Source organism: Chiloscyllium plagiosum, chromosome 35, assembly GCF_004010195.1.
Source record: "Chiloscyllium plagiosum isolate BGI_BamShark_2017 chromosome 35, ASM401019v2, whole genome shotgun sequence".
In the NCBI taxonomy this organism is placed as follows: Eukaryota; Metazoa; Chordata; class Chondrichthyes; order Orectolobiformes; family Hemiscylliidae; genus Chiloscyllium; species Chiloscyllium plagiosum.
In genome coordinates, this window is record NC_057744.1 from 6,589,954 (window position 1) to 6,613,911 (window position 23,958).

Consider the following 23,958-nt stretch of genomic DNA (forward strand, 5'->3'; position numbering starts at 1 on the left):
TTTGACCAGGATTGTAAATTGGATTAAGAGGGGAATAAAAGTCCGTACCAGTGTTGGAGAGATTGTTCAACACTTCTTGATCTTGATAGTGGTGATATTTTCACCAAGCAAGAACTGACGAACATTAAACTTTGAAACTTTCTTCCACAGGGAGATCAGAAAGACTATACGATGCAAAAGTAGGCCATTCACCCCATTGATTCTGCTTCCCCATTCAATCAGATCATGGCGGATATGATAATCCTCAAATCCACTTTCCTGCCTGCTGTGAATGTTAAATTGTTGGGTAGATTCAAGGATGAGTTAGAAGTTTTTCAAAGTATTTGAGGGTTATGTGGGACAGGCTGGAGTTAAAGCCACAATCAGATCAGCCCTGATCATATTGAATAGCACAACAGGCTTGATGGGTCAATAACCATAGAACATAGAACATAGAACAATACAGCACAGAACAGGCCCTTCAGCCCACGATGTTGTGCCAAACATTTGTCCTAGCTTAAGCACCTATCCATATTCCTATCCAATTGCCGCTTAAAGCTATCTATTCCTCTGATCATCTTATAATCCTCTATCAAGTCACCCCTCATCCTTCGCCGTTCCAATGAGAAAAGGCCTAGCACTCTCAACCTATCCTCGTACAACCTATTCTCCATTCCAGGCAACATCCTGATAAATCTCCTCTGCACCCTCTCCAAAACTTCCACATCTTTCCTAAAATGAGGCGACCAGAACTGCACACAGTACTCCAAATGTGGCCTTACCAAGGTCCTGCCAAGGTCCTACCAAGGTCCTTACCATCTCCTGCCTTCATTTCTTATGATCTTAAGACAACAGTGTATCATCCTTTTATTAGAGTGTGTGCATGTTTCATTTCTATTAAAACAGTTGCTGCTTTGAGCACCACAATTACACACATGAATATCAGTTTACTGTAGGGGAAGTTCTAAATATTGAATGGGCGACCAGTGGAAACAAAGGACAGACCCTTCAGAGACTACAGTGGAAGTCCAACATTATTTTAATGGCAATGTCTTAATCAAACACCAACAAGGAGAAGTCTAGCATAAAGGTGATAAATGACAGCTTGGTCAACAAATAGTGGTTACCTGAAGGACAATCAAGGAAGTAATTGCAGTGATGGAGTGGGTGTACAAGGGCTGAGAGCTGCACAAGCTTTTTTTGTGGACTCAGAAAATGCCACAGTGCCTTCTGTACCACCAAATATAACCTTTGACCCCTGGTAGATGAATTAGTGACCGAATTGATGGTGCAGTACCAGGGAGCTTGTGACATGTAGGTGTCAACCAATGAGGGTTTGTCTTCACCCTTCATTTTCGGGTCGCAAGATGCAAGGTTGCAGCTGGGCCAACGATTCCCAGCTTCCTCTCCTTCCAGATCATGATGTAATCGCAAGTTTGATGTCTCGCCTAATGTATCTCAACATGTTGGCCAAACCTAGCATGGCTACCAAGTCAAGCATCCATGGCAACTTGCTTCTCAGGAAATGGTTAATGAATGTTCTGAATAGAACCCCAGGATGTATAGAGGCTAACAGCACAGGTACAGACCCTTTAGGCCAACCCGTCCAAGCCGACAACATACCCTAAATTAATCTAGTCAGGCTCACCAGTCTATAGTTCCCCCTGGCTTTTTCTTACCACTTTTCTCAAATAATGGCACCACAGTAGCCACCCTCCAGTCTTCTGGCATCTCACCCTTGGCTCCTGATGATACAAATATCTCATCAATGGGCCCAGCAACACTCAGTTACCCACAAAGTTCTGGGATACACCAGATGATCATGTGTCAGGGATTCATCCACCTTCATGCATTTTAAGAAGTCCAACATCTCCCCCTCTGTAATATTAACACATTTCAAGATATCACTGTTTATGTCTCCAAGTTCTCTAACTTCTGTGCCCTTCTCCACAATAAATACTGACATGAAATATTTGTTTAGTATCTTACCCATATCCTGTGGTTCCATACATAGTCAGCCTTGCTGATTTTTAAGGAGCCCTATTCTCTCCCTAGATACTCTTTTGTCCTTAATGTATTTGTAGAATCTCTTTGGATTCTCCTTAACCCTATTTGTCAAAGCTATCTCGTGTCCCCTTTTTCCTTCCTCATTACCCTTTTCAGTATACTCCCAGTGACCTTATACTCGTCAAGGGATTCGCTCAAACCCAGCTGTCTGCACCTGCCATATGCCTCTTTCATTTTCTTGACCAGAGCCACAAATTCTCCAATCATCCAATCCTTCACACTCACAGGAGCATACTATCTTTGGGCTCTCACTATCTCATTTTTGAAGGCCTTCCACTTTCCAACTGTCCCTGTACCTGCGAATAGTCTCTCCCAATCAAAATTTGAAAGTTCTTGTCTAATACTGTCAAAATTGGTCTTACTCCAGTTTAGAACTTTGACTTTTAGATCAGGTCTATCATTTTCCATAGCTATTTTAAAACCAATAGAATTATGATCACTGGCCCCAAAGTGCCCCCCCACTGATACCTCAGACACTTGCCATGCCTTATGTCCCAACAGAAGGTTAAGGTAGCTGCATCAACTGTTTCTCATAGGAAACCAGAACTGAAGTCATACCCTTAATCTGTAACAGCTCCCTGGTGTATGCTGTCAGTCTGTCCATGGTCTTGTACAAATGTAAGGGTTGGAGTCTACAGTGAATCTTGTTAAAGACGAGTTCTGCAACCACTATACAGCTGTGCTGGTATCGATCTCCATGAAAACTGGGTGACCCTTTAGCCAGATATTTATTTTAATTGGTTCAGATTTGGATGTTTCTTAGCAATTTAACTGTTCCTTGGAGAACGTGAGGACTGCACATGCTGGAGAGTCAGAGTCAAAGAGAGTGACGCTGGAAAAGCACAGCAGTTCAGGCAGCATCTGAGGAGCAGAAGAGTCGGTGTTTCGTGCATAAGCCCTTCATCAGGAACGTGACTGTACCAAACCACAAGTAGGTGGATTTTCCAGGGTGTGCACTCTCCTGGATACCAGCCTGTGAGCTCTCTGACTAAAGTCAGGCCTCATAAGACTCCTTTGTTATCTTGATCTACATTCCAGCAGCAACAACAAAGGCTTGCCAACCCAGATCCTGAAGAAAATGTAGCCATTTAGCAAGACTTGTGGGATTTTGCTGTGAGCTGACCTCTGTTCCCCAAGGTCCCTTGGACAGGTGAGGGTATCCACTCTCATTGGGATACCCTGTAGCTCACATGCTCCACTTGCTGCATTTTCTAATGACAGAGCCAGTTGTAGTTCCTGTTTGAAGTCCCATTGGACTTCAGCCAGTGGGCTCTTCTACATGGTAATGTCATTACACCCATATACCAAACGGTGTCTCAGCATCTCATTTTAAAATCATATGGCTCATTCAGTCATCTTAACCTCATGACAAATCCCGATATGGATTCCCGTGTTTTTCCAACAGCCGAGTAAAACCAATTGTGTCTCAGAATTAGAGGAGGTTTGAAGTTGTAATATTCCTTAACTAAATCCGTCAACACTTGAAATCTTTCAGTACCTGGTGCATCGGGGAAAGTTAAGCATCTAATAACCGAGAATGCTACGGGACTGCAAGCAGTCAGAAGGATTACTTGTTGTCTTTCATCTGCCCCATGGCCATTTGCCCGGAAAAAAGTAACACATCCTTTCCACATACTAGGCCCAGCCTTTGTCGGAAGTATTGAATGAGTCAAGCTTTCCAAACAAGGGCACAATGCCAGAAATGCTGAGCTAACTCAAAGATGACTGTTCTGGGCAAGTTTTTTTCAATTATACTGGCATTTTTCAAAATAGTTATATGTAAGAACACAAAATAATCAGTTTGATATGCTTGCTAACATCAGTGGGTCACCCGGTTTATTTGCAACAAACTAATTGCTAACTACACTGCACATTGTTCTCCTGAGCTGGCTGAAACCTTGCCCCAGTAACTTCCTGTTTAAAAAGCAGACTTATGGACAGTTCTGTTCTTTTTTGTCTTTCTACTGTGTTCACACATGAGACTTGCCACCTTAATGTATAAAGTGGAAAGTGGAAAGAAAGGAGCATGGGCTGTCTCCTGGAGGTTAACCTCCATTCCAGCTAATTCCCACCAAGCAGAGGGAACAAAGAATATTCTTTGCCAATACACCATCCTGCCATTGTCTTTCACATCTATAGAATGATTATTTCAAAATTGCTTGGCAAATATTCATTTTTCAGCATCCAACCCATTCAGTAAGTATTGAGAGACCACAAAAAAAAGACAGGTAATGATTTTATTCAGCTGAACACATGAAATGCAAATAACAATACTTTTTCTAATCACCAAAAGTGTGTATACAGAATGTTACAGAGTGATCACATTGACACATTGGATTTCAAGAAAAATATTGCATCTTGTGCCTCTGAACCTCTGTAAAATATTTCGTGACATCAACTGTCTTTTCTCCCCAGTGACTCAGTTCCCACTTTAAAGGCCTGTTTCACAGCTGGTGGTGACCCTTCAGTGCATTGGGAAAATAGCCGTGTTTCCTGTGTGAATGTAAACACGTTGTGTTTTTGCAGAGACTCCACTCCTGGCGCTGAAGGTTACTGGGACATGGATGAGAACAATGCTCTGATGGTGCTGCATATGTATGACACATTGCCAGGAGGACAGCCTCCAAGAACTTTACTCTAATGAGTGCTTGGCAGGATTTGTGATTATAGAGCATTAACCTACATCCCAGGTTATTCACCAAAGGCCACCTTCCAGAGTGACAACAGGTTTGAACCTTCCCTCCCTAGCCCTAGGGAGGATATCAGGGTAAGAGTTTTCCTGAATATCCTCCACTTCCCTCCTTCCCCATCCCAACCCCACCATTGTTATCCCATTTAAGGAGTTGAGGTCTCCATTCCACTCAGTAACAATCGGGGTAGTACAGTGGGCTTGGCTGAATTGATTGATGAATTATTTTAACAACTTTTATTCTCCTGGGATCCCAGACACAGTCCTCCTCCAGACCACTTGGTACCATGCCACAGCCTGGAGGACACCAGGCCGTGTCATAACCATGATCATGCCATGTCTTCTGCAATGGGTGCCCTTGGTAATCTATCATTTTGACCTTTCCCACATTAACTCTTAATTTAAGCACAACCTTCTGATGGTCAGGAGCATCCAGTGGATATCTGCAGGCTTTCTGAATGTCCCGACTGACATAGACTCCGCGGCCCAGCATGCCCTTAGGAGATTGGCAGAAACCATTCCTCTGAATGGCATCCACGTTGAAGATAGAGGTTCCATGGTACATCACATAGATCTTGCCATTCTTTGGTGCTTCGTAGCTTTTAAGACATGCTTCAATGAAACCAGGTGCATCTTCTTCAGCCCACATATTTCCGTAAGCATATGCCATGGTAATCGGATGAATTTTTCAACTTGATCTTTAACAAAAGAAAGGAAAAACAAATCCAGAAGAAGACACTTTAATTCTGTCATGAATCCTTCAGTTAGACCAAATTATATTCCCCTCATGTCATAACTGCTCATTGGTAAACTTCACTAGTGGCACTTACCCTGAAAAGTCCACTTACCTTGAGCAAAGTGTTTGATCACAAAACTGTGCAAACTGAGAAAGCTGGTCTCTGCTGTTGGACTGCAGCAATTGACCCCTTTCCTTAAAGCTTTCCAGTTCTCTCACTTGATGAAGAGCACTCACTCCCGTGGATGTTTGGCAAAGAAAAAAGTTGGTTTTTACTCGGATGCCAAAAAATCCCCATCTTACGCCCACAGCCAAGGCTCAGAGAGCAAGGTCGCTCCTCGGGGATGATGTGGCAATGTGCCAGCACCTCAGAAAGGGACAGAATCAAAATGAAACAAAGGAAAATAATGGTCTTCAGCCTTGAGAAGTTGTTCAAGGCATCATAACAATTTCCCAATCATCAACAGCAGCTCTATTAAAGAAGTATTTGAAATCGTACTTTGGGTGATTTGTTTTGTCAAACAAAATCCGATGTTTCAGCACTTTGTGTCAGTTGCAGATCCTTTGATATTATACTTGCCTCGCATTCAAAGGTTTCGGATTCAATTCCTACTTCAGTACAAAAATCCAGGCCAACAGTCATGAAAAGTCAAACGAAGGACTTATTTATCTGAAAACCAAAAATGCTGGAGATCACAGCAGGTCCAAAGGCATCCATGGAGAGAGAGCAAGCTAATGTTCAGAGCTCTGATGAAGAGTAATCTAGATTCAAAACATTAGCTTGCTGTCTTTCCATGGAAACTGTATGACCCACTGTGATCTCCAGCATTTGTTGTTTCAGTACAGATTCCAGCATCTGCAGTAATTTGCTCTTACTTTATTTATCTGCTTGGCTGGATATAAAATTTCAAAGAGCAGGAGGGTATATCTGACCAGTGTCTTGACTAACAATTAATCTTCAATCATAAATGTGGATTAACTTATTATTGTTTTATCCAAGACTGTGAGAGTTTGCTCTGCGTCAATTAGCTGCATAATTCATACACTAAACCAATGGCTACACCTCAAAGTTTGGGGCAGCGCAGTGGCTCAGTAGCTAGCCCTGCTACTTCACAGCACCAAGGCCCCAGGTTCAATTCTAATCTCGAGTAACTCTCCATGTGGAGTTTGCACATTCTCTGTCTGTGTGGGTTTCCTCCAAGTGTTCTGGTTTTCTCCCACAATGCAAAGATGTGCAGGTTGGTTGAATTGGCCATGCCAAATTGCCCACAGTGTTCAGGGATATGTGGGCTCGGGGAATGGGTCTGGGTGGATTAATCTTCAGAGAGTTGGTGTGGATATATTGGACCAAAGGGCCTGTTTCCACACTGTAGGGATTCTATTCTATGATTACTTCACTGGCTGTAAAGTTCTTTTAACTGTCCTGTACTGTGCAAAATGGTGCATAAACGTTTGTCTTTCGCCTTTTTGTTATTATGTCTAGCAATCTCAGTTATCTGATCTCTATAGAAAATATGTTTGAATTTCTGTTCTGATTTGACAGCAATGAAGGTGACAATTCTCATGCAATTGGAGAATTGTTTCTATTTCTGCACAATGAATCACAATTCTGAAACATAACAATTAAGAATCACTAATTTCAGTGAAAAGTAACATTTCCTGTTCTTTGTTAGAATTCATTCCTGCCCCTTGTTAGAATTTATTAACACACTGCCCTGAATTTCACACAACACTCTAGATGTAATTTCACCAGAGTGAAATCATTTTCCAGAGAGCAAGTTTGGAAAAACGGAGTTGTCCCATAGACCTGACAATATTTTTCACAGGGGCAGGCACTATCATCGTGGGGATGGTAGCTGTATTTTTCAATTTTAATGTGGTAACATCAACCAGAAAAGATAAAGTAGAAAGCGTTACACAACCAACTGGACACTCCCTAAAACTAACAAGATCTTTATCTTGAATTACAAGCTTCACAAAGCATGAAGACAACATTGTAAGGGATGAATTTAATAAAGAAAAATAGAAAATGCTGGAGAAACTCAGATTAACCACAATGATTAATCTTCCAACTATATCATAATATTATATTTCATTCTTAGACTCAACTGATCACTGGGAATCTATTTCAGTGCTATTGTTTCCTTACTGATAAAGTGGCAGTGTATTAATTTCACCTCTGAAATTAAACTTGTAATCTTTCACTGTGCTGAACAATTTACTGAGAGAAATCTTGTTAAACTGTCTCGTGCACTTGAAGACTCTAATTGTCTCACACATAGATCATTCGTGTGCCTTAACTGTCTTAATCCCAAAGGCGCAGTATTAGTTTTTGTTGTTCTCCTCTCATTTAAGTCAACAAAAGATCATACACTGCTGTCGATGTCCTGCATTGCATTATTCAATAACACAATTATTAAAAATCGTACTAAGGCACTAAAAGAGCTTATTTGGCCCATTTCTTTTTGTTCTGTTCCTTTCAAACATCTATCACATTCCCCTGCTTTTCCTGCCATTCTGCTTGCTTTTCAAAATATTTACCCAATTTCCTTTTGTAAAGTTGTGTGAATCTGCTTTCATAGCTCTTCTGCCAATAAATTCCAGATCTTAGCAACGTGCTGAGCAGAGAATGTTTTCCTCATCTCCTTTTTAATTCTTTTCCAACTTAAAAATGAACTGAACTATATGAAGTTTTTTTGACACTTACCTCTTGCCTGAGTCTGTTATTCTGCAAAGCGACAGATGCATATCTGGGTTTTATTAGCTTCAGTTTCAGTTTCCTTTTCTCAATATTGTTTGTCATAACCTGAAATTTTAATATGAAGGATGTTCTAAGTTAAATAACTTAAGTTACACCCAACTCCTTCAAACTTTTACTGTTTGTAATGGACCTTCCTTCCCTCCCCTCACTTCCTCAGGAATCGCTCAGATAAGTCAGGTTTGCAAGCCTTCACTACCTTTCAGATATTAATTATTGATATTATTTTCATTGATCAAGAATGGTTTCTCCTTTCTTGACCCATCCAACTGTGATCACTTAAAGATCAGAGATTGGGATTAAAAAGGGAGGAGAGCAATAATGACAACAAAAAACAAAGAACTGCAGATATTGGAAATCAGAAACAAAAATAAAAATTGCTGGAAAAGCTCAGCAGGTCTGGCAGCATCTGTGGAGAGAGAAAGCAGAGTTGACATTTCATGCCCAGTGTCAAGATTAGTGTGGTGCTGGAAAAGCACAGCAGGTCAGGCAGCATCCAAGGAGCAGGAAAATCGGAATTCCTGCTGAAGGGCTCCTGCCCAAAACATCGATTTTCCTGCTCCTCAGATGCTGCCTGGCCTCCTGTGCTTTTCCAGCACCACTCTAATCTTAACTCTAATCTCCAGCATCTGCAGTCCTCACTTTTGCCTATTTCATGTCCAGTGACCAATTCTTCAGGATGCTATGAAGAAAGGTCGCCTGACTCATAATGTTAACTCTGCTTTCTCTCCACAGATGCTGCCAGGCATGCTGAGAAATCGCAGTAATTTCTGTTTTTATATTGCTAAAATGACATCCAGTCTTTCAGCAGAGACCATCCCAAGCAGATTGGAGTGATATAATGAGGAGCTAGAACATGATATTTCCCTTCACTTACAGTTGTCTTGAAAGAGAAAATGAATTAAAGATGACAGTGTAGTGGTAACGTTATAGGGCTAGTAAATCAACCTAATATTCTGGGGCATAGCACATCGTACACTGGCAGATGGTGAAAATTTGAATCCAATAGAAGTCTGGAATTAAAACCAATCTAATTGTAACAGCTATTGAACAAGTCCATCTGGCTTATTAATCTCTTTTAAGGAAGGAAACCTACTGTCCTTACCTATATGTGACTCCAGACCCCGATAGCAATGTAGTTCACTCTTGCCTGTCTGAGCAAGCCACTCAGCTCAAGGGCAATTAGGGATGGGAAATAGATGCTGGCCCAGTGACACCCACATTCTATGAAAGAATTTTAAAAAGAGTGACTTCAAGAACTTGGTAGCAAATGGTATACTTTTCAAAGCATAATTGCCACTCTCATGGATAAAAATCAGTACACAATTTGTACACAGCAAGATCCCAGGGTTAGGTTGGTGAATGACATGACGTTAAACGTGAGATTGTTCTTAAGCAGTCATGCAGAGAGGGGTTATAGCCAACCTGCAGTCGGTTTTCTATTCTTACCACTTTCATCCTCACCGGAGTCAATACAAAGGGTGCTGATTTGCAACTGTCCCTTTCTCCTCCTTCACAGGGCTCTCTGTGTTGGTTTTGGTTGGAGGATAAATGTTGGTCCAAGCATTTGGAAATCTTATAAGTAAGAAGAAAATAGTTTGAATGTTGTATTTCTGCAATATGCAACTAAAATAACTGTGTTTGGGGATATTTAGAGGAAGGAGGAGTTGAGAGTATAGTGCTGGAAAAGCATAATAGGTCAGGCAGCATCCAAAGAGCAGGAGAATCGATGTTTCGGGCATAAGCCCTTCATCAGGATATTTAGAGGAATTAACATTTTTCCTTCTGTATTATTGACTGTATTATGTTAACCAATTATTGCTGCATCTTTGAATCAGTATTCTTTTGATAATCAGCAAATAATTATGTTGAATATTAAACCTGATTAATAAATCTTGTTATTGAAAATCAGATATGGATGAAGTATTTAACTGTACACCTTAGTATCCAGGAAATATTTTATGACATTATTTAGTGATGTTACCATACCCCCACTCTCTCATTAAATAGTTTAAGCTGAGGGTCATCACAGCACAGGTTACAGGGGTGTGATTGAGAAGGCAGGACCTCAGCCAGTACAGGAATTGACCCCATGCTGTTGGCATTACTGATTATCACAAACCAGCTGTCCAGCCAACTGGGCTACAGTGATATGGCACTCTCCTAATCTCAGTTATAACAGTTTCAGAGGATATGAAGAAAGTAGATTCGTAGAGGTGAGGTAAGCGTCAGACAGTTTGAATACTGGAACAACCATGAGGGGTTGAAGGCGTACACTTGACCTTAACTCATGAAAAGATATTAAAAGATAACGACGCTCAGGCAATGTGCTATAGTACATACCAGTGTTGGCTGACAGCATTGTGAACACTCAGATAAAGACTGTCCCCTTGGGCATACCACCCCCGTGAGGAAACATAACCACAAAAGGCTAGCGTGCAAACCGCTCCCCAAATGAAAATAGTGCTTAGCAGTTGCTCTTTCCTGTTTTCAATTTACCAAAAATGGTCAACACATGAACTGACAATCATCCTGAAACAGATATGATAATGGTACACTTTTGCAGAAACAAAAGTGAAATTTCCCTATCAGACTTAAACGAAACTCATTCCAGCCTGTGAAGGAACTGTATGCAAAACAAAACATTTCATCAAGATATATGTGGCGATAGTCATTGACAAATCAAACAAGTTAATTTAATCAATCTGTTTGAAAGTATTCTGACACACCCTGACATGAAAATCCAGTAATAGTGCAAACCAGTCTGGTTTGTGTTGCCTAACTGAGAATGGAGCTTCAGTGTGACCAGAGCACTTATTTCAAACTCTGATTAGGTTTTGTACTAGTTTCTCCCTCAGGGATGTTCACCTCTGTCTGAAGGAGCAGTGCTTTGAATGCTTGTGATTTCAAATAAACATGTTGGATGATAAACTAGAGTTGTGTGACTTCTGACAAAGAGATCTCACAGAGGTTTTCCAGTTACAACCATTAATTTACTCATTAAGATAATTGCTTCCCAAAAGCATGCAGAATTACAACCTCTTTGGATGTCATACATTGTAACTTGCTTCTATTTGTTCAGCGAAACTGTGAATATTTATATGTTTCCTTTGCAGTGTGAAAACCTTTGCTGTATATGGGCTCAAAAATGCCTTCAAATACTGGCATATTCACTTAATTGCTGTAATAAATACAGGCACTTGACAACAATTTCTGCATTTTATCCTTCAATAATTTGCCATTCCACTTCTGTTGTCTTATCACACCCCCTCCTTTGTGACTGTCAGTCATGTCCAAACATTGGCTCCCCCTACGATGCAGGATTCCCTCAGTGGTGCATTCAGCTCACAGTCTCATAGAGCATGCACTGGCAATCAGAAGAGCTATTGAGCCTGCCATTGTTAGTTAGAGATGTCAGGTGTGAAGAATAATGGAAAAAATCTTTAACATCTCAATATTGAAGGGAGGAACCTGAGATGTAACACCACAGAGGTTTTCAAGATAGTGAAACAATATGAAATAAATCTGAGTAATGGCTGTACACAAAACAATGAGAGACGGACAAGGCAATACTAGTTTTAACTAGTAAGAGATAAATGTTGCACAGCTAATAGAAATTTAAAAATGTAGGTAATATAGTGTAGGCCACTGGCCCCTTTGAACCTCCTTTGCTATTCAATGAAATATTTTTTACATCAACTTCATTTTCCTCCTGCTCTCTTTACCTCTTGATTCCATAAGTAGCCAAGCATCTGACAGTCTCAATCCAGAATTATCAATGCCTCAGCAATCCTCTGGAGAATTCTAAAGATCCAGATCTCTCTGAGTGAAGAAATTACTCTTCATCTTAGTCTGGAAGGGTTAACCCTGTTCGTGGGGATATGGTCTATCCGTCTAGATTGTTGTCTCTCAGTAGTTACTAAATCACCTCAGTTGAAATAACTGCACAGACGCCCATATCCTGTCACAAAGCCACTGTTTATTTACATGTAGAGAACCCTTCACACTGATCTAGCTCCCTCAAAGTGAACAGAACCTCTGACAGCCAGGACTCCCTGATTGGGCCATATTAACAGCCCCCAATCAGGGAACTCCTATTCTATGAGGTCCACCTGGCAGCCTTTGTTAAAATGACTACATCCCTGTCCCTCTGATTAGATACCCTGCAATACGGAAACAGGCCCTTCGGCCCAACAAGTCCACACCGACACTCAGAAGAGCAACCTCCCACCCTATATTTATCCTTGACTAATGCACCTAACACTATAGGCAATTAAGCATGGCAATTCACCTAACCTGCACATCTTTGGATTGTGCAAATTCCACACAGATAGTCACCGAGGCAGGAATCGAACCCAGGTCCTTGGTGCTGTGAGGCAGCAGTGCTAACCACTGAGCCTCTGTGCTGCCCATGCTAAGTCCAAGGACATGGGCTAGTTCTCTTTTGTAGCTCCTCCTGGGGTGTTTTAGCACCGGGTCAGGTTTCTCCAACTCTGCCTATGGCACAGGTGACAAGTAACGCACAATAGCTTTCCTCTTTTGCCCGGAGCATCTTGGAAGAAATTCATTCTTTTCTTCAGGATGCAAAGGTGTTAAAGCAGTGACATCCACCGTGTCCACCTCAGACTGCAAGGTATCTTCAGCACTTGATGGAGAGGGAGAATCCAGGGGTTCCAGTGGTTTGAAAGGCTGCCGAGGAGCCGGGCATGTTTTGCTCCCACACTGTTTGCCAGTTTGCAGCTTTCAGATTGTTCATGTGCTTGTTCAGGACCATCATACCTACCTGAAGTTCAGGCATCACAGACCTGACTTCATGTTGACCATGCCTCTTACCCATGCAGGGCCATTCCCATGGTTTCTATACCAATCTTCCCTGAAGTAAACTGTCTCTTTTGCTTTGTGGAGTCTTGTGTCCAGCATTGGTGTTCGTAATGCTGATTCATTCAGCCCCACTTCCCCAGGGCTGGGAAGATCAGATTTAACCTGGTGTGGAGTCTTCTCCCCATTAGCAACTCTGCTACAGCTATTCCTGGAGTTGCATGAGGGTTGGCCCTATCAAACAGGAACCAGGATAGTTTGGTATCTGTTGAAGTTACAGGCTGTTTCTTTAAGCCTGTCTTCAAAGTTTGGCCTGCTCTTTCTGCCGGACCATTCGATAATGGATGATATGGAGTTGTCCTTATATGGTGCATACCATTCAACTATAGAAAATACTCAAAATCCCTGCTGGTAAGTGATGACCTGTTATCTGTGACCAATACTTTTGGGAGCCCGGTTGTTGGAAAATATGCATGCAGTTTTTCTGTCCTCGCCCCCGTGTTTGATGAATGAATGCTGTGCACGTCCAGCCATTTTGAGTGGGTGTCCACAATGACCAAGAACATTGAGCCCATGAAAGTACCTGGATAGTCAATGTGTAACCGAGTCCAGGGTTTACCCAACCATTCCTGTGAATGTGGGGGAGCTGCTGGTGGTAATTTTTGACCTTGATGCCATTCTGGGCACTGCCTACAAACACGGGTATGTCTGCATTGAATCCTGACGACCAATCAGAACTTCTCACCAACATTGTAATTTTTGAAACTCTGGATGACCCTGGTGGAGTTCAGCCAGTATCTGGTGGTGAGCTTGGCTCAGGACAATCACTCTCATTCCCCATAATAATATACCATCCTTGAATGCAATCTGTTCTCTCTGGGTCCAAAAAGATTTCAATTCTGGTTGTGATGGCCTTTTGGTTTCCCCCATCACCACCAGCTGTTTCAGTTTCGCCAGGACCAGATCTTTCTGCATCCAAAGTCTGATATTGTCAGCTGTGACTGGAAATGTATCAGAAACTTTAAAACATTACAGCCTCTTCCAGTGGTGATACTACTAATGGTGTATCTGCCAGCAGAAGGCAGCTCAATGGATCCACATTTGCTACCTGACCTCCCAGACAGTGTTCCAACTTGTATTAGAGCCCACCACTGAATTCAACCTGAAGCTTTGGATGCACTGCCTTGTCCTCTTTAAGTAGACCAGACAGGGGTGTGTGGTCTGTTATTATTACAAATGTAACTGCCTTAAAGGTATTGGTGGAATTTCCTGTCTCCAAGTATGACCAACAGAGCTTCCTTCTCTAGCTGGACATATCTATGTTCTGCATTAGCCAAAGTCGTGGATGCATATACCTTTGGGAGTTCCTCTCCATTGCTATAAGCTAATGCTACCCTGATGCTGCGCAGGGAGGCATTGCGTGTCAATACCATATTTCGCTTGGGTTCATAGAATGCCATTATCTTAGAAGATGACAGCTGTTTCTTCAATTCTCCAAAAGCTATGGTTTGGCTACGCAACCATTTCCAAGGCTGACCCTTTTTTACGTGCTAATGCAAAGGGGCCAGGATGGAGGCCAGCTTACATATGAACTTTCTTTAATAATTCACCAGCCCAAGGGAAGACAGACATGGGAGCCTTTATTGCCCTCACTTTATCTTCCAATGGGTGTCACCCAATCTTGTCAACCCTGTTGCCCAGGTAGATCACTGGGGTGTCTAGAACACACATTTTCTCACATTGCCTATGCCCACCTGTGAAAAACGTCTAAGATCTTGTCCAAGTTCTCTCAGCGCTCCTTATTGATCTTCTCTGTTTTTAGCACATCATCTAGTTAAATGGTAACCTGGGGTACACCTTGTAAAATGTTCTCCATTGTCCACTGAAAAATTGCACCAGCTGATGCTAGCTAAGATGGCAGTCTCGAATATTGGTACCAACCGTAATTGTAAGTACACATGGTTCATCTCCAGCTTTGTGAAGGATAGCCTCCCTACCAGCTTTGCTCTATGTAAGGGCTTGGGTATTTATCCTACTGCAAAATGCGATTTACTGTTGGTTTAAAATCCCCACAAAGGCAAACCGACCCACCGGCAATCGGTAAAACCAGAACTGACCTTTCTACAAACTGGACTGCTTTGATGATTCCTTTGCGTTCCAGCCTTCTGATTTCTGCCTCGACTTGCAAATGGCAGGGGGTGGGCCTTGCAGAACCATGGAATTGGTTCCTGCTCAATGTGCAAGGTGGCCTTGGCTCTTTCAATAGTCCCTAGCCCTTCCTGAAAAATGTCCAGGTATTTAATTAGGACTTCACTCAGGCAGCTATTTTTAAATCAAAAAGTGTTGAGCCAATCTGGGTGAATCTTTCTCAACCAATTTTGCCCCATCAAACTTGAGCCCAAGTCTTCAACAACAATCAGTGGGAACTGAACCAGCTGCTTCTCAGAAGAGCCCAGAACAGAAGTTGTATCCTTAATCTCTAAAGGTTCCACAGTATAGGTTCTCAGTTGAGCTGAGTCCTGAACTGCCGAAGCCATAGGATCCTCTCCAGCTTGGGGCTGACCAGGTGCCTGGTCTCCAGCAGTCTCCGAGTGCCAGTGGTCCAAGATGTTTCTTTCCTGTCCAGCTGCAGAAACATGGCAGTGAAGTAGTCAGCTGCAGGTACTCCCCACACTAATCCTGTCTAGTGTACCCATCAAGGTGTTAGTATCTGAGCTGGTGGGAGAAGAGGCAGCACAGAGCCCAGTCTTGCTGGTGCTTCCTCTAAGGCATTGTGTTCTCTTCTCAAGTGGGGTCAGCCATACAAGTCAGGATGGCAAGTGATTTCAACGGGAACTTGTCGGTGATGGTGTTCCCATATGTCTGCTGCCTTTGTCCTTCTGGATGGAAATAGTTATGGGTTTGGAAGGTGTTATCTGGGGATCCTTGGTGCACCTTGTACACACTGTTGCTAATGAGAATTGCTGATGGAGGGAGTGGATGCTTGTGGATGTGGTGCCAATCAAGTGGGCTGCTTTATCCTCGATGCTGTCAAGTTTCATGAGTGTTGTTGGAACTGCACCCATCCAGGCAAGTGTGGAGTATTCCATCACACTCCTGGCTTGTGCCTTGTAGAATTAGGAAGTGAGTTACTTATTCCTAGTCTCTTGTAGCCATTATATATGTGGCAAGTCCAGGTGAGTTTCTAATAAATAGTAATCCCAGCATGTTAATAGTGGGGGAATTCAGTGATGGTAACACCATTGTATGTCAAGAGACAATGTTAGTTTAGTTCATATTTTCACACTCAATCAATTTGCATTTACTAAGAGGCTGCCAGAGTCCATTGCTCATATTCCTTTTTAGCACAGACGGAGAGGCTCATGCTTAAATTACTGAGCATGGACATGTCACATTTGGATGTCACAGTTGCTACTTTCTCCAGATTACAGCTGCTAACATCCTTTCCCATGACAAGGAAAGCCAGACAGCCTGGCAAGTGGGACCATCACCTTCCGATTAGACGCTAATAGGTTAAGTAAGTAGGGGAAAAAGTAGACAAATGGTACGCAGTGTGGGAAAACGCAAAATTGTTCATTTTGAAAGGAAGAACAAAATAACAGGATATTATTTAAATTGAGAAAGCTGTAGAAAGCTGCAATACAAAGTGACTTGGGGTGACTTGTCCATGAAACGCAGAAAGCTAGCACGCAGGGCAGCAGGTCATCAGGAAGATGAATGGAATGTGGGCCCTTATTTCAAAGGGATCAGAGTATAGGGAAGTCTTGCTGCAACCATATAAGGTGCTAGTGAGACTGCATCTGGAGTCCTGTGAGAAGTTTTATTCCCCTTATTTAAGGAAATTAATTCACAGGAGGCAGTTCACTAGGACGATCTCCAGTACAGAGGGCTTGTCTCATGAGCAAAGGCTAAACAGGTTGGAACTCTACTCCAAGTCTAGGTGATCTCGTTGAAATGTAGGATTCTTAACAATCTTTATAGGGTAAATGGTGAGAGGATGTTTCCCCTTGTAGGAGAGTCTAGGACCAGAGGACATCATCTCAGAATAAAGGGGCACCAAGTTAAAACTAAGATGAGGAGGAATGTTTTCTCTCAGGGGGGTTGAGAGTCTTTGCAAATCCTTACCACAGAGAGATGTGGGGGCAGGTTCCTTGTGCATATTTAAGGCTGAGATAGATTCTGGATCAGTCGTGAAATCAAGGGATAGGGCAGGAAAGTGAATATGAAGAACGTTGGATCAGCCTTGATCCTATTGAATAGTGGAGTAGGCTTGATGGGCTGAGTGGCCTCCTCCTGATCCAGTTTCTCATGGTTTTATGGTCTAAGTTGCCAGACTTTGGTGGTCTCATCCTTTCAGTATGTCAAGTCTCTTAAGAATGAGGTCACCTCTCATTCTCAAATTCTCATCTCTCATTTGGAGGCTGAGGGTTGACCTTATAGAAGTTCATAAAGTCATGAGGAGCATGGATCGGATGAATAGCCACCGTCTTTTTCCCAGGGAAGACGAGTCCAAAACTAGAGGGCAAGGTTTAAGGTGGGAGGGGAAAGATTTAAAAGGGACCTAAAGGGTAATTTCTTTACCCAAAGGATGGTGCATGCATGGAATGAGCTGCCAGAGGAAGTGGTGGAGGCTGGTGCAATTACAACACTTAAAAGGTATCTGAATGGGTACATGACTAGGAAGGGTTTAGAGGGCTATGGGCTAAATGCTGGCAAATGGGACTAGATTAGGTTGGGATATCCGGTCGGCATGGATGAGTTGGACCGAAGGGTGTATTTCCGCGCTGAATATCTCTATGACTCTATGATGCTATATCCTCTGTGCTGACAGGATGCATTGGAGAATGGATACATTCCTGTGCCCTCAACCCATAGCAGGATGGCTGCTGTAAAACAAAGACTACCACCTCCAAATATGGTGATTCCAACTTCACAAAACCCTCAGACCGAAGAGGAATGAGGATACACTGCTGTACAAAACAGATGGTTGGTCTCCTGAAGATAAGGCTTCGAAGCCTGGGCTTCTCTAGACTCCACAGAGGTCTTACTATATGGGCCCAGACAGTGTGTGCTGCATCATTAAACCATGCTAGACCCTTCACAACTGGAATCTACAAGCTGGAGGGGGTTTGTAATGCCTTGATGCAGAGGGAATGGGTGATCAACAGCAATTTTCTGAAGGTGATGGCAAGGATGAGGAATAAGGCATTGACTAGGAAGGATATCCAAGAGAATATGACAGCATTATCTGTCATTGAGTGTGAGAAGCCAGAGAGACTTAGCTGAAACCTGCTTCTAAGATGAATAGTTTGGACTTTCTTTGAATGTTTCAGTTTCTGTTGGTTACATGCCAAAGAGCTCCTACTCTGTCCAAAGTACACACAGACCTGGTTGGTTTTACAGTTCTTGCCCTCCCCTGATGCTGAATAACTGTTTTACTAGCCATTTTATTGGATGCTAAAAGTGGATTTCAAAGTATTTACACATTACACTCCAAATCATCATAAATGAAAAGGCATCAATCACTAAAACTGGGTACTAATGTTGCATGGCACTAGGGAAAAGCAGTTTTGAAGGCTTCAGTCAGCAGTTGTTATCTGAGTGTTGTGCAGGAAAGTCCCTTTATGCAGGCAACTGGTTGACAGAAAACATGAGGCAGCTCCTTATGACCCCTCCGCTATTAGCTGACCTTCAGTGTTTTTGAGTTTTTGTCGGCAGCTAAATACATGAGCATCTAGTAGACCAGTGTTTAACCCAAAAGCAAGAGAGGAAATGCTTTTTGCAGTTTCTATTGGCAAACAGTGTGTTCTGAGGGGAAGGGGAGATGTGAGCGGCCAACTGTACAGTAGATTCCCTCCACACCAGTTGCAGGATTCAGGACTGCACTAGGACACAATGGGAGGGAGAGAACAAAACTAACTGAGGGGCACATAGATGACACATTCATTGCATGTTATCTTGCATTTTTGTAACTGAGTAAGGCATGAGCACTCTTACAATGTCTGCTCTGGTATAGTTGTCACTGTCAGAGATGGTTAAGTTGCAACCATTTGACAGATGCATGTAAAAGCGAGGAGCAGAAGCAGATAATTCAGCCCTCCGAGCCTGCTCTGCTATTTAATACAATCACATTGATCTAATCTCAGGCCTCAACTTCACTTTCCTGCCTGTTGTCCATAGCCCTTTAATCCACTACTGATTAGAAATCTGTCTGTCTCCTCCTTAACCTTATCACAGCTTCCACCACACTCTGGAGCAGTGAGTTCCACAGCTTCTTGACCCTTTGACAGAAGCAATTTCTCTTCATCTCTCTTTTAAATCTGCCACTCCTGAGCCCAAAGCTATTCCCTCTCATTCTAGATTACCCCGCAAGAGGAATCATCCACTCCAATCCTACTTTGTCAATCCCCTTTAACATCTTATATCCCTCAATTAGATATCTTCTCATCCTTCGAAACTCTAAAGAGTTAGAATATATGAACATAAGAATTAGGAGCAGGAGTAGGCCATCTAGCCCTTTGAGCCTGCTCAGCCATTCAATAAGATCCTGGCTGATCTTTTCATGGCCTCAACTCCATTTATCACCCGCTGACCGTAACCCTTAATTTCTTCATCATTCAAAAACAAGTATCTCAGCTTTAAAAACATCTACTGAAGTAGCGTCAACTACTTCACTGGGCGGGAAATTCCATAGATTTACAACCTGCTGCTGAAGAAGTTCCTTCTCAATTCAGCCCCAAATCGGCTCCTCCTAATTTTGAGGCTATACCCTCTTGTCCTAGTCTCACCTGCCAGTGGAAACATCCTCTCTACATCTATCTTATCCATTCTCTTCATAATTCAGTTTCCGATGAAGAGCTCATGTCAGAAACGTCAATTGTTCTGATCCTCAGATGCCTCCTGACCTGCTGTGCTTTTCCAGCACCACACTTTCCGACTCTGATCTCCAGCATTTGGCAGTTCTCAGTTTCTCACAATTGGAGAGAAGTCTTTTAAGAACAAGCTGCCCATCTGATCTCTCCTGCTTCTAAAAATAAAACCCAGTTTTTGAGTTCAGGGTGAAACTAATCCTTCTTTTAAAGGAGTGACTGAGGAAACATTTTAAGATTGTGTTTCCTGAGCAAGCAGTGTTATGTGTATGTCTGGATTTGTGTATGTGTTTGTGCATATGTTTGGTAATATTGAGAGGAATAAGCATTTTTGCTTCAAAATTATTGACTGTGTATGTTAACCAATTATGGCTGCACCTTTGAATAAGTTTTCTTTTGATAATCAACAATAATTGAAACCTAGTTATTAAATCCTGTTATTGAAACTCTGGTAGAGAAAAAGTACTTAATTGTTCACTTTGGTAACCCAAAAAATATGTTTTATATTATAATCTAATAAAGTTACCATAATGCCACTCTTGCATTTGAGTTTAAGCTGGGGGTCACTGCACCTCAAGTACAGGAATGAGTTTGAGAAAGCAGGCCCTACATGGTGAGCTCAGTCAGCACAGGAATTGACCCCATGCTGTTGGCATCAAAATTCAAAACTATCGAACGTAGGTGTGGAGCTGTCCATATGTGAGCTGGTGAAGTGGGTACAGGAGGCAAGCTGCTTACTCGCATTTCTCTGAGGCTTCCGTCTATTCTTCCTCAGAGTGAGAGGAGTGGATGTCGAGTGGGACCTGCCTCTTGACTGCTATCACTGTGCTATTGAAACTGGTGCCTGTCGGAGATCAAAGGAGAGAATGCATCATGGGCAGGGTGCAGAAGTTTGGGTGTGTGAATCCATTCAGAGTGAGCAATGGACAATGCTTCTTATTTGGTTGTCAGGACACAGAGGATTCGGCATTTCTACATGAGGCCCTTCCTTACCAGCCAGATCCAGGGAACCTCCCCTCAGAGGGGATGAGAATTTGAATGTTGGACACCCCACCATCTGCCTTGGCTATTTTTGCACTATTGTGAACTATTCTCTCCTGGAATGAAGTAAAATGACTCAAAGGGAGGGACTAAAAGCATAAGAATTAGGAGAAGGAGTAGGAAATTCAACCCTTTGAGCCTCCTGAGTCTTTTATTGAGTGAGCTGAAAGTGGCTTGCACAGCTGTTAGTGCTGACGTCAGTGGGAGAAGGTGGTGTGGTGTCCGCACTGAGTGAGCGGGAGATATAGAGGCCACGCGCCATTAGTAGTGAAGTATATTAGGATGGGTAATAGAGAGGGAGGGAAGATGTTGCATGCAGTAGAGTTAGAACATGAGCCTTTGTGAAAGGTGAATGCGGTAGCAGAGATAGGGTGAATGTAAGGTAACAGAAAGTAGACAGTGTTTGGCCAAGCAGAGAATCTTATTGATCTGGTCCTTTCTCCAAATCATGGAGACCACATTCACCTGGGTGGCAGCTTTGTACCAAGTTGACAGGATCCAGAGAAACTCAGCAGGTCTGGCAACACCTGTGGAGAGAAAGCAGAGTTAACATTTTGAGCCTCGTCACCTTTCACTGTTCTGTCACTGGACCCAACATGTTAGCTCTGTTTCTGTCTCCACAGAAGCTGCCAGATCTGCTGAGTTTCTCCAGCAATTCCAGTTTTTGTTAGAAATTGCCAGTATCCGCAGTTCTGTGTTTTTGGGGTTTACTATTGTGGCTTTCTTTGACAGTCCTGGGGAAAGAGCATCGCCCTCTTCTGCACCAACCCGTCCACCAGGATCGCCAAATCCCTTTCCGTGAAGCGGGGTGCCAGTTTCCCCTCATCAACCACGTCCAGGGCAAGACATGAACCATGCTGGACAGCGTTTGGACTGACAACACTTGACCAGTTACAGAATGGTTGTTTAAGGATGGCACAGGCACCAGGAGTGCCGGCATGCCACAGTAGTGATGAATATGTCCACCTACTGAGAGTGAGAGAATAGGACAAGCAGGGCTTCACATTGGTGGGGTGCATGGGTAATAAGGCAAATTTGGAAAATAGCACAAGAAAACCTGACAAAGAGAAACCCTCCATGCAATTGACTGAAAATGACAATTAGCCAATTTCTGATAAGATTCGGTCCTGTATTAATATACCAAGAGGTCTTCACTTTTACATTTCAACTGCCTTACACACAAAGCTTCTCCAGCAATTACTCCTCATGAAAAAAGACTGGATTTTAGTCTGATTTAGACTTCACATCCAGGTGATATTGTGGTGCAGATCTTTGTGTAATTGAATTGAATTGAATTGAATTTATTGTCACGTGTACCGAGGCACAGTGAAAAGCTTTGTCTTACGAACAATACAGGCAGATCACAGAGTTAAGTAACATAGATAGTAAGTGATAGGTAAACGGCAGCAAAAACAAAAACACAAGTACAGGTGAATGTTAAGAGTTTGTGAGTCCATTCAGTATTCTAACAACAGTAGAGTAGAAACTGTTGCGAAACAGGCTGGTGCGTGTGTTCAGGCGTCTGTACCTTCTCCCCGATGGTAGAGGTTGTAGGAAAACATTGCCAGGGTGGGATGGATCTTTGAGAATGCTAGCGGCCTTTCCTTGACAGCGGACCTGGTAGATGGACTCTATAGATGGGAGGTTGGCCTTTGTGATTGTCCGGGCCGAGTTCACCACTCTCTGTAACCGTCTCCGATCTTGAATGGTACAGTTGCCATTACCAGGTAGTGATACGTCCATACAGAATGATGCACCTTTGAAAGTTAATGTTTATGAATTATCTTATGATGGAAGGCGAGACAGGCTGGCCTTGTATCCTCTGGAGTTTAGAAGAGTCAGAGGGGACTTAATAGAAACATATAAAATCCTGAAGGGACTTGACTGGATGGATGTGGAAGGGATGATTCCTCTTGTGGAAGAATCTAGAATGATGCATGATGGTTCAAAATTAAAAAGTCACCAGAGATGAGGAAACAATTTTTTCTTTTGGATGGTTTGTGAATCTTTGGAATTCCCTTTTACAAGAGACAGTGGATGCAGAGCTTTAAATGTTTTTAAGGCAGAGTTAGATAGGTTCTTGATTACTGAGGGGTGAAAGATTATCGGGGATATGCAGGAATGTAAAGTTGAGGTCAGCCATGATCTTACTGAAGAGCAGAGCAGACCCAAAGACTAAGTGGCCCAATCAGATCTGCTAGTTAATAGTTGTACCAGAATTTTCATTTGAAAATAGCATCACCCCCCGTTGTATGTCCCTTTGTATGTTATTAAATTTGTGTTTTTATTATGAATCACTGTGCTCTGTTTAACTAAAATTAAGCTTTTTGCAAAATTGAACTCTGTGGAAAGGCTGAAATAAATATGCCAATTTAAAAAGTACATGACCTTGAAAACAAATAATGCGCACGCACTGTAACAAACTTCCATACTGTAAAATTATGTTTTCTATCATGCTTGGAATTGCTTAAAGCAATTATATTCATTTAAAACAAATGTATTACTTAGTGCTAGTAGTGGACTGTCAGATAAAGTATTTGAGTTCTGTGTTCAGTCATTTGTAATGAAATGACTTTCTGCTTTGCTATCATATATATATGAATAGTGTCTTTGTACAGTCTGATGAAAATTCACTTGTTATCTAATAAGGTTTTAGAAGCAGTCTTGAGAAAGAAATTTGATTATCACAGACAAAGCAAGGTTCAATCACCAGAACATTGAGGAGGATCAACTTGAGGAGTGATACATCATTCCCTAAAGAGTCTGAGAAAAACTAAGTCTAGTGATGGAACTCAATGATGAGATTGTGCAAAAAATATTGATAACAAACCAAAAAACATTGAGGTTAGTTTAAACGTTGGGAGACCCATCCATATATGGAGAAATGCACTTGGCACTGTTGAGAAAAGTGAAGGAGGAAATATAGAATGTCAGAGATGTTCATGATTTGGAGATGCTGGTGTTGGACTGGGGTGTACAAAGTTAAAAGTCACACAACACC

The 23,958-nt window shown here is 42.3% G+C and overlaps 1 protein-coding gene across 1 annotated transcript in view; it reads right to left on the bottom strand.

Moving 5' to 3' along the window:
• Nucleotides 1-4,269: 4,269 nt before the first annotated feature.
• The window catches only part of gig2o (grass carp reovirus (GCRV)-induced gene 2o), a 69,464-nt gene continuing 49,775 nt past the window's right edge, over nt 4,270-23,958 (bottom strand). The window contains exons 4-7 of the mRNA XM_043676408.1: nt 15,440-15,673; nt 13,631-13,767; nt 8,179-8,277; nt 4,270-5,423 (exon numbers count right to left, since the gene is read on the bottom strand). Coding sequence (XP_043532343.1) covers nt 4,908-5,423; nt 8,179-8,277; nt 13,631-13,767; nt 15,440-15,673 — 986 coding nt within the window. The 3' untranslated portion in view covers nt 4,270-4,907. The remainder of the gene's footprint in view (nt 5,424-8,178; nt 8,278-13,630; nt 13,768-15,439; nt 15,674-23,958) is intronic.